We start from the raw sequence: 15,646 nt of genomic DNA, 5'->3' as shown, positions 1-15,646 counted from the left end.
AAGAAAAACGTTTGCAAACAATCCCATTGTTTCAGCAAGTAATCCACACACGCACACACAAATCGCACATTTTCATATAAACAAAGAAACGCCCATTGTTCAAATAAAGAGGTCACAAGACCTTTGTCTTTTTTCTGCATGCATAAATTCCCAGTAATAATAATCTACTACAAATATTTTTTTTATTGATTGATTTTGTCTACATATTTCAATTCACTATTATTTAATTGTATTTATTAATTAATTTAATATAAACACGTCAATTTGTTTTATTTTGTAAACTGCAGTAGGGACTTTTATTTTGTCTCATCTGGTGACGGTGCTCTAGGACTCCCGAGCCTCAGTGCAAAGCTAATAATCCTAGAAATCGGCGGTGTGTGTGACACACTCATCCACTCTGTTTCTGCCTCTCTTCACCATACACGCCCAGGAGGATGAACAAACCCGCTAGAGAAGATGAGAACTGCACTTAATGTCACTTTTTAAACTCTTTTTTTTCGACCAGTGTGATGGTAACGTGGCTCATCAACGCCGGGGGATTTTCAGGAACTTTTTTCACCTCGGATGCTCCGGATCTAATGGTTTTATTATTTAGAGTTGTCTTTAAACAGCCAATAACTGTCTAAAATCGATCTTTAATTTATGTTATCAAGTATATCTTTTTTTTTTTAGAATCGCCAATGTTTAAAAACATTTCATTTGTTTGTGTCCGACAAGAGACGATTTATCAGCTCAAAATCTCGCAGATTCATTCACGGGCGGTTTGCTGTCAACTGGCGTGTTAAAAATGCTACTTAGAGTGTCAGTAGTTGTGCAGAAGCTCTAATATTTTAAAGATTTGATTTAATAATTGTATTTTGTGTTAAAACACATCTGTCTGTCGCTGTCGTGCTGGTCGGTTGAAGTGAGATTTACGAGCCTCAACCCACCGTTCACGTGTTTCCACCCACCCTCCGTGAACTTTCATTTTTGCTGTTTGTGAAGGAGTTTTATTAGTCAGTACTAGGAAGGAAAGTGTTGTTATTGTGCTGGGATGCGGAAGGGAGCGGAGTAGGGCTGATGGTAAACATGTTAAGGGTTTAAAGTGAATGGCCCGGTGATCATGTCGTCTGTGGAGGGTGTTTTCTCCTGGCTGGGTGACTGGCAGTGGCTCTGCATGGTCACTCTCTTTCTGGCCTCTATTGTCACATTGATTATATATTTGGTGCTGTATTTTTCCAACGAACCTCCTGTTGGGAAAACACCTCTCAATGGTGTGGATTCTGAGGAAGCGGATGGGATTTTATGCTGGGTGCTTTCTCTGAAAAGCTGGAAGAGTCAGTGGAGAAGAGCCTGGTTCAGGAGCCTCAATGAAGAGGCTTGTAGATCACAGGTGGGTTTGTTTGTTGTTGTTGTTTTAATTCAGTTATATCTATGTATAGTCTTCATTTTTAAAATAGCACATATGAGCTCCTAAAAAGGTCAATGCTGTGGTCTGTTTTAATGCTTAATGTTTTCCTTTGGTGTTTTGGTCTTCTTATTAGAGTGGGATTCAGTTGACATTTGAAGAAGATGGTGTTCAATCATCAGAACTGGCCGTGGACCAGATTTCAAGCTTTACGAAAACACCCGGTCAAAAAGTAAGGTCACGCTTTGAACGTTTACACACACTAACCTATATGAGTAAACTATTTGTTGCCATACTTCTTTATTACCTCACCCTGCTTGCTTACGAGAACTGTATTACTTTTGGACGTTTTGAATCAAAAGAGGCTCATAAGACTTCTCGTTTTGACATGCACCCTGTTTGATGATTCAGAAAAATTATTAGCTATGTTATGACAGATGTAGCATGAGGATATTTAAAGTGACAAACTAGTCTTAGTCATGATTGTATTCTTTTTGCAGGATGTCCTGTGTCAGGTGGTTGGAAACAAGCTGCAGTTTTCTCTCAGTGCTTTACCACGTTCAATGTCTTCAGAAACCCCCCTGAAATACAGTGTGAAGATATCTCCACTTCGTCTGCAGGTAAACATGAGTGTTTATTCTGCTCTAATTGTCACTTGAGGATGGTTGAGTAATCGCAAGCGCTTTGGCATATGTATTTGTATTATATGTATTTGGCTTTGGATAAAAGCGTCTGCTAAATGACTAAATGTAAATATGTATAACAAATTGTCAAACAAGACAGTCATTCTTTAGATGTTTCCAGGAATATTGGCAATGGTGAGGCAGATAATCCAGTTTTTTTTTTTTTAAACAGTCACTTGGAGTAGACAAGCATCTCCTTCTTTGTGATTCTAGGAAAGTCTGTCACATGTCTTGCCATCAAAGTAAATAGTCATTTTAGTCACATTGGGATAAATCAACACAGTTGATAAATACAAATTTTTTTATTAGTGGTCTCAGTCATTTGGACCCCTCAGTTTTAGTTATTTTAGAATGATTTATAAACTATTATAGTATTTATTCATATTTTTAATTATATTTTAACTGTTTTAATTTTAGATTGAGTTGTAGTAATTTTCTGTACTTGTCATTTTGATTAGTTTCTGATTTTTAATGTTTCTATATAGCTTCAATTACTTTTTTATTTCAGTTTTGGTTTCAGCAGTTTTTTTTTTATGTAAATGTATTTTAAAGCTGCCAAGGTAACATTTTTAATTTAAGTTAGGTTTTTCTTCTAACATTATATATTTTTTTGATTTCAGCTTTATTTCAGTTGCTGAAAATGATTTGTAATAGTTTTGGTTAACAATAACACAGTTTTATATGCATAGAGTCACATACCTGTAAGGATCAGGAATAAACACATTTGCTCTTGAATAAGATGTCCCGTGTGCTCATGAGAGATGTAATGTTTCATGCGCCATCCCAAATGCGTTTGTTTTATGGGGTATGACTCACTCTGCTGTTTTATTCGCCACAGGAATCAGATTAAGTGCCGCTGTCGTGAGTACCGGCTTGATGTCCTGCCTTTATTCTAATCACTGTTACATTAATATGTCTCTGCCTCAGAAATTTCACTGGTACATCCTGCCTTGAATTATTCATGGAAAAGCTTGTACCTCTTGGACAGAGAGTTCATTTAATATTGCGCTACAAATGGCAGTAAAAATTCCTTTCAGTGTGCCCTCAGAGCTGCAGCCTTTTCTGCTCTGCAGTCGTTTACTATACATTGTGTTTAAAAGCTCACAAAGCCTTTACTCAATTGCATTACAGCTATTTTTAAACCAATAAGTTGGCCGGTTCCTCATTGTCGTGCTGATCCCGTTTTAGCCATAAGTGTGTTGAGTGGCTAAATGCGTTTAACCTGTCGTTAAATCTTTCGTTTCCTTGTATGCCTTCAGAATCCGCCCCGGATCTGTGGTATTCTGTCATAGTGGGCTGTTTTTGTTCAAACAAATCAGGTCAAGTGCTAGATTGTAAATAGAATACCAGACATGTGCCAAGTGTGCATACGGAATACTGGGCTTTTTAGAAGCAGTGCATTTTCTGTTTGTCATTCAAGCCTCTTTCTGGAGAAATCCAGGTTGTTGCTGCATATTTTCTAGCTGTTTCTCCTGCTGATCAAGGCTGGTTGCTGGAAAGCTCCCAGTGGTTGTTAGAATGGCTTCGTAGGCTGAACAACAGTATATTTAGGGCTTTTGTTTCTGTTCTAGAGGTCAGTGCACTCTAGAGCCCACAGCCACATATGAAGTGGAATAACACTTTTATTGTGACTCCACAGGGTCCAACTCTTGGCAGAGTTACAATTACTGTAAGCAAATATCTTTTCAAGTTCAGATTGAAATGGATTTAATTTTCTGTATATATTGCACTGTATGTCATTAGTGCCATTTTCTAGTTCATCCACCCTCTTCAGACTTTAGAATTTCATGTGATTTAGAAATCAACTTGAGCACTGAGCATTGGACTGGAATTTGGCGTCCTGTCATTTTTTTTTTTTCTCTCCACTTTTCACCCAAGTTCAGTTTTCAGAAATGTAAAGCAGTCGTGCTTGGACATGACAGCCCATTCCTCCGTGTATTGTGGGCCCTGCGGCTCAATGAGCTGTTGTGAGTATGTGAATGCTCTGGACCCTTTGTTTATTGTGAGTTTGAAGTCGGCAGTGTTATGTTATTCTGTTGTTGGCTGCTGTGTGTTCCTGCCTTGCTGATATACAGCAGCAACATTTGTTGTTTAATTTATGGCTGATATTAGGTCAACATAGATCTGTCAGCTGTTTATTTCAGTTGGTTTTTCAAGCACCGTAATTCTGAAATTAATGATATACAAATACCTGTACGTGGCAAGTTAACAACGGTAAATAGTCGTACTTAGTTGTTTGTTGTAATATACTATTATTAATGACTTGTATTACTTTGGAGTCTTTTTTTTTTATATTGCATTAGCTACTATTTGTTTTTAAAAGCCCAGCTCATTTTTAAAGCCCATAGTATTAAAACTGGTCTAGGAATTGTCTGACTTGGATTCTCTAACAGCGTAAAATACTTTTTCTAAATTTTAAATTAAATAATTCTGAAAAATGTATCATGGTTTCCATAAACAAAAAAACATATTAAGCAGCATGGCTGATTGCAACATTGATAATACTAATAAGAAATTGAGCAGTAAATCAGAATGATTTCTTAAAGATCATGTGGCACTGAAGACTGGAGTAAATTCAGCTTTGTCGTTGCAGGAATAAATTACATTTATTAAATTAAAAACAGTTATTTTAAATTCTAATAATATTTATTTTACAATATCACTGTCTTTATTGTTTTTTTCCTGTCTTACTGACCAAATCATTTGAACAGTAGTGCAAATACAGTATTTAATTATAGAGTGGTCGCTTTATAGCTGCAGGAAAAAAAACTTAATTTTTGTCATATTTTAAAAATAAATAAATTAATGTGATGTTTTTTTTTTACATGATAGTTGACATTTTAAATTTCTGTTTTCTTTATTCATGACTGGTAAAAGCCACAAGACAATTAAGACCTTGTGTTAAACCATGTTAAAAGAGGTTTTAGGCTTTACAATTTTGCACACAGTGTCTCGTGGCTTACTGCTCTGATCAGCCCTTGTTTTGTGTCTATGGTTGTAAGTAACGTTTGTGTGTGTATTGTTGGCACAGCTGGCCCTACAGATGAAAGAGGTGAACGAGGAGGTGGAGATTTCCTGGGGGGTACTCCATCTGGACTCAAATTTGCAGCTTACACCAAGTTTTACACAGGTACATTCACACATCGAACCACTCGAGATTGCTCGACTCCATCGTTTGATTGCACACTCCATCGTTTGTAAATCTCAGTAGGTTTTTAAAGGTTAGCTTCTGTTTTTTTTTTCTTTTCTTTTCAGAATGCCCATGACACTCTATTTGTGTTTCAGGGAGATTGTGAAAATCTAAGTCAGGCCGCTGTGAACAACAGGCTCAGACAGGTCTTAAGTCGAGCTCAAGCATCCGTAACTCTGAGTAGCCGGCATGCAGAGTCTGCAGAAGTCAAGGTACTACCCTGCACAAATGTGTTAAATGTTTAATTTTAATCATATTAACATTAGCATTTAATCCTCTCTAAAACACTTCATATCAACCACAGAAGCTAATAAATGTGTATAACCCTATTTTGTTTATCCTTAGGCCTTGATCATATGATGTGGTAAACTTCATAGTATTCAGAATGTTACATAACTTTGGAATTTGCTCAGAATGGAGAGAAAAACACAGAAAAGGATGTTGCTGTTGATGTTATGAGTGATAATGTTTTATTTCCTCTGTCCTCTTTAACAGGAAGTAAGGAACAAGACCTCGCAGGTGACCTCACCCCCAAAGCCCCCACGAGCTCATGAGTGGAAACTATTAGTGAAGAACATCCGGGTCACATGCAAACAGGAGGATGGTGCTGCAGGTCACTGAAACACACTCATACTCCAGCAGAATGCATGTCCTTCCAGTTCTCTTTAATATTTAGCCTAATCATTTAGACAGGTTTAAAATATGCAAGAAAATGAAACATGTATTGGTGATAAATATTTCTTTTCAGCATGTGAAAATGTTTTTAGCCTTTTAATATCACTTATGCATCTTTCAATCACTGGAAGCTGTTTGTGATGGGCCATTTCTAAATATATGGTCACATGACTCTGAAATCCCAAATGTTTTGTTTATTAGATGGCGCTCATACACACCACAGCTCACATCTCAGCTAATGTTTTCATATTGCTTGGATCGAAGAAATCAAGGCAATTATTTGGATGGAATTTTGTTGTGGGCACAAAGTGCAGGGTACACTTACCAAAAAGCACCGCCCCCGCAACTTATTCAGTTAACTGGCCATGTTTTCCTCAATCAGGATGTCCCTTCTGTTCGGAAAATCATTTCTGGAAGTGGTCTAATAGTCCCGCTGCTCTCCAGCCAAGTCACTATTACAGCCCAGCAAGCACTTAACAGAGACAACTAGCATCTCATCCATTTTATGCATAATTCATTTTGGCAAAGAGCATTTTCTGCGTTAGTCAGTTATTTAGCTTGAAAACACTCCTAGATCTCTTCTTTTTGTCTTTTGGCGCAAATACCTGGATTTGTGTCAATGTAGATTACCAAATGGGCCTTCTTTTGGAAGGATATTGCTTGTGCTTGGTTATGAACTGTTCCTATTCTGGTTTCAGGCGGCATGAATCCCCAGTGTATCCTCCAATTGGATGATCCTCCTCAGAGGGTCACCAGTTCAGTGTTGACTAACACATCCACCCCGGCCTGGGACCAGCCCTTCATATTGTGAGTTCAGGTCCACTTCCATCTGCTCCCTCCTCAGCTGCTCCTGCAAACTTAATTAATACCCATTAAATGATTTTTTTAACCCATTTGCTACTTTTATAGAAAAGTACAGTAGAGGTAGGACAGGAAAATATTTGGAGAGAAGGGGGCAACATGATGCGGAAAACGTGAATCAGTCACATGTTGGGGCAGCACTACATGTTTAGCTGGGGAAACCTGTTTGAAAACAGTTATTTGTACTCTTCTGTTTTGTAATGCTAGTAGCATAAATGAATAAATATATAAGTTTAATTACCAACTCTTAGGGTGTGTGTGTGTGTATGTATATATATATATATATATATATATATATATATATATATATATATATATATATATATATATATATATATATATATATATATATATATATATACACACAAACACAAATTTATATTATTTATGCATTTATTATTATTATTATTTATTTGTATGTATTTTACATTTTTATATGGAATATTTTGCAATTTATATGCAATTTAATTCAAAACCATGATCAAGATTTAAACCATAAAATGTTTGTCGTTTGACAGTTTTGGGGCATCATCTAATCTTTTAAGATGAAATGCTGCATGATTTATTTTATCTCTTGTCATTGTCTGTCTGTTTTTGCAGTGAGCTTAGCGGCCGGTCAAAAGAGCTGAACATCCAGGTTGTGGATAACGGCAGAACTCTGGAGAGTAAGTCCACATGACTGAAAATAAACCAGCTTAACGGCATAAAAACAGAAAAGTGATATCCATTAATCTGGGTCTGCAAAACCTTGAAGGTCATCTGTGAATTTTAATCTACTTTCGGTCATCTGATTCTCTAAATAATGAAATAGCCTCAAAAATGCTGTACAATGCTGTGGCAGATTTATTGAGCTAATAGAATGATACTGTGATAATATCTTGACTTGAACTCTTCTAACAGACACGTGACAGCCTGTATTACTTCGTCATTGGCCTTTCACCCTGATTTCTTAACAGCTTGTGTGAAATGTGTTTGTCTGTATGCTTGGTGTCACTTTTGCCTTCCTTTGCAAACACATTGATCAAATAATGTACATTACTTTGATTTGATCAGACATCACTCTCTGTTTTCCTCCCAGATGGTTTATTAGGGCAGGTATCTGTGCCTTTTGATCTAGTGAAGAAACACCCCAAAGGTCAACAGACGTTTTCACTCCTGACCAAAGATCAAGTGACCGGATCACTAACTACTGAGGTAAAATATCTCATCATGATACAGTGTAACTAGATGTTTATCACATTTCAGAAATTAATTCTCATAGATATTTCTTAGAGATTAGAGATTTAATTGCATTTTGTAATGTAGTTCACATGTACAGTAGCTTAAATTTTTGTTAAAATACCATGTCCTAGCTTAATATACAGAAAGACCTTTATATAAGCCATTGGCAAATTAAATATGCTATTTGAATATTTGTTTACCAACCTAAATGAACTTCTGTGTAGTTCACCTACCTGGAGCCCAGCGAGGTGCGTAGCTGGCAGATGCCCACGCCGGCCCCTACTAAAAAAGTGGAGATGGACCGCACTGTGATGCCCTGTGGCACTGTTGTTACCACTGTCACCGCTGTGAGGAGCAAGCCAGGACGACCTTTAGCACCTGGTACCTTCCTTTGGCTGTTGATTCAGTTGTAGATTGTGAGAAGGCAATCTGAAAGTGATTTGGGTTTTTGAAATCCAACTTTAATATGAAGATGCTACAGTTGTCATGTCATCTCCTAAACCACAATATCAAAATCTCCTATATGATTTTCATGTTTGGTTTAAAACTCACTCTTACAGAATCCAAATCGCCTTCTAAAAGCAAGCTGGCAGAGAGAAGGGTGTCGGAGCAGACGTCACTACACGGAGCCAAAGTTAGCAAAGCCCTGTCATCATCAGATACAGGTGGGATTTCCAGCAAAGCTTGTTGGCATAAATGGCTAAATGGATTTCCTTTATTTCCACTTTCTATACAGCAAGTGCTCATCAGCAGTCCTGGAGCAAGTGTAAATTCAAAATGCCACATTAATAATGATTACATTCAGCATTTTAACACTCTTTTTCACTCTTTATCCTGCACAGAGTTATTGATGTTAAACGGGACCGACCCTGTAGCCGAAGCTGCCATCAGACAGCTCCATGAGTCGGCAAAACAAAAGCTTAAATCACCTGTGAAAAAGAGCACCATCATCATCTCAGGAGTGGCCAAGGTAGAGAAAAAGATAACTCGGTGGACCACATATGCATATTTAGTTGGCGTGTACAATGTATTGGTACCATATCAGTTATTGTATATTTTATATAGTGTGTTTACTTCCCTCATTTTTACATTTAGATTACCTTTACTTAGTTAATTTTAAAACACTAATAACAGTTGTTAAATGATATACTTGGTAAATATTCAGTTATTATTTTCATTCACTTGTATCATTTAAAAAAAAAAAAAGGATTTAAAACTAATTATACAAAATAGTGCAACATTTTAATCAGCTTGTTTGTGTCAGACAGATTTTTTTTTTTCTTTAAAAATTGGAAAACTTCAAAACCTTGATTAAGATTATCAACCCAAGAATTCACACAATATAAAAAATCTGCAAGACTTAATTTTTAGGACAACTTCCAATCTTTTTAGATATGATTGCTGCATGGTTTAATTAATTAATTAATTTCAGTTATATTCTTGTGATGCTCATTGTCACTTAGAATTTACATTAACTGATTTTGATTTATTTATATGAAATGTACAAAATTAACAGCTTTTTGGTATGAGACAGTTCCTGTGGCTCAGTGGTAGAGTTTTGCGTTAGCAGTGCAAAAGGTTGTGGGCTCAATTCCCAGGGAACACACATACTGGTAAAAAAAAATGTAAGTTGCTTTGGATAAAAGCGTCTGGTAAATGTAAATACATTTTTTCCTTTCAAAATTTGAAACCTTCAAAAACAAGTCAAGATTGTCAACCCAAGAATTCACACAAAAATAAAAATCAGCAAACATTTCCTAAGGCTTAATATAATGTTTGTAGTTTGCCATTTTTAATTTATTCATACAAAATTTTCGAACAGATATTATCTGTCTCAAGCAGAATTCATTTATATTGTATCTACAGGTAGTTAGAGGTACCTGTCATAATTATAATTTTACATCATAAAGCAAGTTCTTCAGTTGTGGGTTTCTAATTAAGGCTTTACTATTAACCTCCTCTCTAGGCCCCTCTGACACAGGATGAGGAGATGACTCTGATGGCAGGATACGCAGCTGCGATGGACGCTTCAATGTCCGGAGCATCTGAGGACATCAGCAGCGAAGCATTACCCTCAGAAACAGTGGTAGAACCCACCGTTCTTGAACCCACAGAATCTCTGGTGGGAGCGAATGGCACAGACCACGTGGAGGACTGGGAGAGCCAGGCTGGAGAGGACCCAGATGCAGATAAAACCTCTCTCTGTATCTCTGAAACGGGTTCCAAAAAAGGAAAAGGTGAGGGGAAAAAGGGGATGACCTTTGAGCGTTCTGTGAATGAAGATCAACAACATTTAGATTTTGCTGAGCAAGGTTTTGAATTTGTATTTAACCTCTTTACATCTTCAAACTACATAAAGCGTTTTACTGGAGCTATAAATGTGATCACAGGACTTCATGTGAAAAACAAGGTCAATGGCCTGCATTAACATTGCCGTTCAAACATTTTTGAATAGGAGTTTTTGAAAAACATGTCTTATGTTCACCAAGGCTGCATTTGTTTGATCAAAAATACAATATGTGATGGCTGCTAAAAATTCAGTTTTGCCGTTACTCTTCAGTGTCACATGATCCTTCAGAAATCATTCTAATGTGCTGATATAGTATCAGCACATTAGATACAGCCTGTGTTCCTGTGGCTCAGTGGTAGAGCATTGCGTTAGCAGCGCAAAAGGTTGTGGGTTCGATTCCCAGGGAACACACATACTGGTAAAAAATGTATAGTCTGAATGCAGTGTAAGTCGCTTTGGATAAAAGCGTCTGCTAAATGCATAAATGTAAATATAGTGTTCGAGAAACATTTATTATTATCGATATTTTGTGCAACATAATATTTTTGTTGAAATTGTGATACATTTAGTGAAAAGAACAGCATGAACGTGTTTTTATTGTCACTTTTTAATCAATTTAATTCTAATTTCTACAAACTTCACATGAAAAGTAGAAAAGTAGTTGTTTATTCTGTCACTTGAGATGCTTTGTGAACAACCTTTGAGAGAAGAGCGAAGGATTTCTTAGTGATAATCTCTCAAAATTGAGTCTATTATTGGGGTGCCACAGCTAACACAAAGGTACAAAGTTCTGCCTTACCTTTGTTTGTGTCTAATATGAACATTACAACACAGTCTAGTGTCTTTCTGTCTGTACTTCTGACATTTGATGACATCCACTTTCTTTTTTGTCCTCTATACCTCTCCCTTATCACTTTGTGTTTTTTTTCTTTGCCATCTTAAAGTGGAAACCTGTGCTAACCAGACTTTATTGCTGGAAGAGTAAGTGACCTCTTGAGAAGTCTATGATAGTAAAAGTATGTAGACTTCCCTGTGAAGTGGTTAACAAACACTTTAGTAAAAAGCCAGTCCATGCTCCAGCATTTTATTCACACTTCCATCACAACAATAAGCTTAGTAATAAAAGTTATTATCCTGTATTTAAATAACATGTGGTTTCAGACTTAACTTTTGGACATGGAGAAAGATTTGACATGCTGTTTAGCATCTCAAATCTTTGGAGGCATCCCTTTTAGTTTTGTGCTGTTGAACCTTTTCATTGTTGGCCCATTGAGATGTTTGGCTGATAACTTGCCCAAACAGCTTTAAAAATCCAGAAGCTCAGCCATGCTGAACTTCTGAGCTGGTAAAAGTGAAAATGAAAGTCGTGACATTTGCCAAGTTTGGTAACTCATACTCGGAATTAGTGCTTTGCATTTAACCCCTCCAAGTGCACACACACAGCAGTGAGTAGGGAACACACACACACCACGAACACACTCCTGTAGCAGTGGGCAGCTATTTGCTCCAGTGCCTGGGGAGCAATTTGGGGGTTTAGTGCTTTGCTCAAGGGCACTTCAGCCATGGGTATTGAGGGTGAAAGAGCGCTGTTCATTCACTCCCCCCACTTACAACTCCTGCCGCCACTGAGACTCAAACCTGCGACCTTCAGGTTACAAGTCCGATTCTCTAACCATTAGGCCACAGCTGCAGTGTGGACTGGCTTATACTGCTCTAATTCTAAAACCAAGCACTTTCAAATACACTTGCATACTTTATTTTAGTAGTGTGCTTGTGTTCTTTCAGCCAATTTAAATTTAATGCCATCAGTGTATTGTAGTAGCATTTTTTAGAGCTAAAAAAGACACAGCTTATGTCAGAATTCCTGCACACCCGCTGCGTCTTCATGGAGGTCAACAAAATCGAAAGAATATTTGATTCCTATTTTCACAGTTGATCTGAGTGTGGAGTTTGACCTCCAGGTTGGCTCAGTGAAGTACTGTATGTTGTGGAACTTGTCTTATTGTTTTCATCTCTGTTTGGCGCCCCCTGTAGGCAGCTTCCTGCACAAGAGTGCCAAGCTATTCTTCAGACGGCGACATCAGCGAAAGGAGCCTGGGATGAGCCAGTCCCACAATGACCTGCAGTACTTGGAGCATCCCGAGGCGGCCGTGATGGGAGACCGGGAAAAGAGGACAGCCACCTTCAGGCGCATCATCAACCGCAAGCTTCTGCCCAAGAGCAAGAGCAAAACCAACGGCACAGTGAGAGAACCACCCACATGAGCTGCCCACTCCGTCACCTTCATCAAAGCTAATAGCTTTTGCACCTCTTAAGCTTTCTAACATTCTCCTTTTCACAATCATTCTCATAACTTTTATGCAAGTCGTAGCAACAATCACTCTCATCAACTCCATATTAACACCATGATCCAGATTCCCTGAAAACCTATTCCATTATTCAGATCTCTCAGCTTGGTTCTGCTCCATGAATATGGAGCCAGAATAATCTCAATAATAATTCACGCAAAAGACGCGATGCACACACGCGTAACCCAATTCAAATGCATGAGAAATAATTCATGTGCACGAAAAAAATATATATATTCACAAAAAACAATTCATGTGCACAAAATAAGAATATATATTAATAAAATAAGTTTCAAAACACTATTTACAGATGTACAACTGTGTACAAAATTTTTGAATGTTTAAAATTCACGAGTTTATCATGAGTTGTGTGTATTTTTGAGACTTTCCTGGCAGTGAACTCCTCCCACGCGGGATACTCATACTCTTTAGCCAATCAGATTTGAGCCTGTCAGTCGACCAATCATAACCCACTGTGGGCGTATGAATCGTGTGCCCTGGGCGTGCCTACCTGGATGCTGACATCATCAGCGTGAAAGCACTGTTCAAGTTACGATTCAGCAGGGGTATGTGCAGCTGATCGTTTTATTTCAGTTAACTAGCCAAGTAAAGATTTATCATTTTATTTTTACATGTTTGCCTAAAACTTGGAAGAAAAATTGGTCGTTTAGACACTCGATAATGTGAACAATGTAAGCCAGCGGCTGCTATGATTGGTCGACTGACAGGCTCAAATCTGATTGGCTAAAGAGTGCGAGTATCCCACGTGGGAGGAGTTCACTGCCAGGAAAGTTTCAAAAATACATACACAAATCCAAGCGATTCACATTCACAACCCGTGATAAACTCGTGAATTTTAAACATTCAAAAAGTTTGTACACAGTTGTTCATCTGTGAATTGTGTTTTGCATTTGTGAAACATATTTTACGAATATATATTTTTATTTTGTGCACATGAATTGGTTTTTGTGAATATATATATATATAATTTTTTTATTTATTTTTTGTAATTTTTTTTTTTTTTTTTCGTGCACGTGAATTATTTCTCATGCATGTGAATTGGGTTACGCATGTGTGCATCGTTTCTTTTGCGTGAATTATTATTGAGATCATTCTGGCTCCATACATGAAGACTGTCTGCCTAGCGCTAGATTTATCTCTCCATCCATTTGTGCGCGTGTTTATGCAAGAAAGTTTACAAGACAGCATTGAAATGAGCACTCACTCTCTTCATCACTCCATATGACTGTCATTTAACCTTATGCAAATATTGATCGTCATGCAAAAGATATTCTGTGTTTGTGGCCTTCTAACCAAAGCGGGATTTGAGGACAACTCTTTCTTGCCATCTACCTGAACTTTAACCTTCTGGAAACCCTCTGGCGACCTGATGGATCCTGAAATATCAGACAAGGGAATACCATCGATTTTGATTTGCACTTGTTAATATGCTCAGAACTCATTCCAAATGCATTTGCAGGGATGTGCAGTGAACTCTGTGAGGTTTGGTGGTGAAGATGCTCTGAATTAGTTTATTAAAATGATGTGAAAGACCTCTGTCTTGATGTGAATTGAATATGGGAATTTTCATTTTATTAAGGAGAAAAATCTGCAGTTTCACCAAATTTGACTCTGGGAATAGAGTTTTAATGATCAGCGAAACATTTTCAAACAGAGCATAACATTTAAAATGTTCTGGTTTGGCACTGATATGTTCGCTTTTAAAAACGGTTTGGTTTTTTAATCATCTTTTAATTTCTAAATATTCAAACAGAGATGGGAAAATATCAGTAAAAGGTTATTTTATTTTAAATATTATCCTTTTAAGGACACATTATTCAGTGTAATTATGTGTAAGCATATTTGATTGTTCACTTTTTTTCCACAGTTATTCCATCATGCCTCACATTAAAAGAAATGTGTGTTAATTGTACCAAAGGTTTTTAACACTAAGCAAGGGCATTTTCCCATAGAGAAAGACCAGAATGCATGAGAATTTAGCCAAACGATAAGTTCATGATTTATGAGATTTTCCCAAGTGTGCAGTCTTCATTTACCTGTACTCTTAAGCCACCTGAAATGGCTGTGAATGATAACAAGTTTGTATTTTGGACCTCATCTGTTGAGCCTGTGTGGAGAACTGTAGTGGATTTGTATTATGGGAGACTAAATAACAGGCTCCGCTTGACATTTACTTGATCTCAAACTGCATATGTAGAAGAAACCTGAATGCCTGTCCATACTGAATGTTGCCAGAAAGAAACCTCAGCAGTCTGGCTGTTAAATATGTATTTTAGGAGGACTACTGTTCTGTGTTTTTTCATTTTTGTCTGTGTTGTGTGTTGCTATGTACATCCTGGCTGTCACAAAATCAAAGAGGTATTTTCCAATGAAATGGAAGGAGGCACATGAAGATTTTATTTTTGTCATGCTTGATTGGCCGGCCAGAGGTGATCTAGGCATTAAATGAAATCTAACACATCAGTCCTCTGTATATGCATATCATCATAATATATCCATGTGCATTAAAGAACTCCTCTCATTAACTTAACTTCTCTATGCTTTCTCTTGAATTCTTGTTGGCTTCCTTAACCAGAAGGAACTTAGAAATTGTTGTTGTGAATTATATTCATATGCTCACCAAAACACATTTACCTGCAATATTAAAATCACTTGTATGTATGCTCTGTGAAGAAAGAACTTAGCGAGCTGTTCAGTTTGAAGTCTTAAAAGCCTCTAGAATTCTCTATCAGCTTTTAAGTATGGTGGTTTGCGATTTATGAGTAAAATAAAGTATGTCATTACTTGAAGGAAATAGTTTTGTTTTATTACATAAAATACAGACAGACATATTAATGTGCTGTGTTAATAGTTTGAGCAATAAACACTGACTGAGCATTCCTGTGAAAGCTTTTTTGGCTTTCATAATTAAAACGTTTTGTATTTGCATGAATGCATTTGCATAATCGAATTAATCAACTGGAGAATTTA

General features: G+C 37.1%; 1 protein-coding gene across 2 annotated transcripts; it reads left to right on the top strand.

Annotated features, from left to right (window-relative positions):
• The first annotated feature begins 287 nt into the window (after window positions 1-287).
• Window positions 288-15,206, top strand: LOC109088179 (C2 domain-containing protein 2-like). Of its 2 annotated transcripts, none has more exons than XM_042732831.1 (14): window positions 288-1,372; window positions 1,524-1,619; window positions 1,888-2,007; window positions 5,102-5,200; window positions 5,326-5,472; window positions 5,756-5,873; window positions 6,634-6,742; window positions 7,397-7,461; window positions 7,875-7,990; window positions 8,242-8,398; window positions 8,578-8,682; window positions 8,860-8,987; window positions 9,984-10,254; window positions 12,342-15,206. In XM_042732831.1, the coding sequence occupies exons 1-14, from the start codon at window positions 1,103-1,105 to the stop codon at window positions 12,569-12,571; spliced, it is 2,031 nt and encodes a 676-aa protein (XP_042588765.1). In that variant the 5' UTR covers window positions 288-1,102; the 3' UTR covers window positions 12,572-15,206. The 2 variants fall into 2 exon arrangements, with proteins under 2 accessions (XP_042588765.1, XP_042588766.1); XM_042732832.1 differs by having other exon boundaries at window positions 289-1,372; window positions 5,356-5,472.
• Window positions 15,207-15,646: the final 440 nt, after the last annotated feature.

This window comes from Cyprinus carpio, chromosome B10 (genome assembly GCF_018340385.1).
Source record: "Cyprinus carpio isolate SPL01 chromosome B10, ASM1834038v1, whole genome shotgun sequence".
In the NCBI taxonomy this organism is placed as follows: Eukaryota; Metazoa; Chordata; class Actinopteri; order Cypriniformes; family Cyprinidae; genus Cyprinus; species Cyprinus carpio.
Note: the sequence above shows the minus strand (reverse complement) of the source record. Positions and strands in the feature narration are given on the sequence as shown.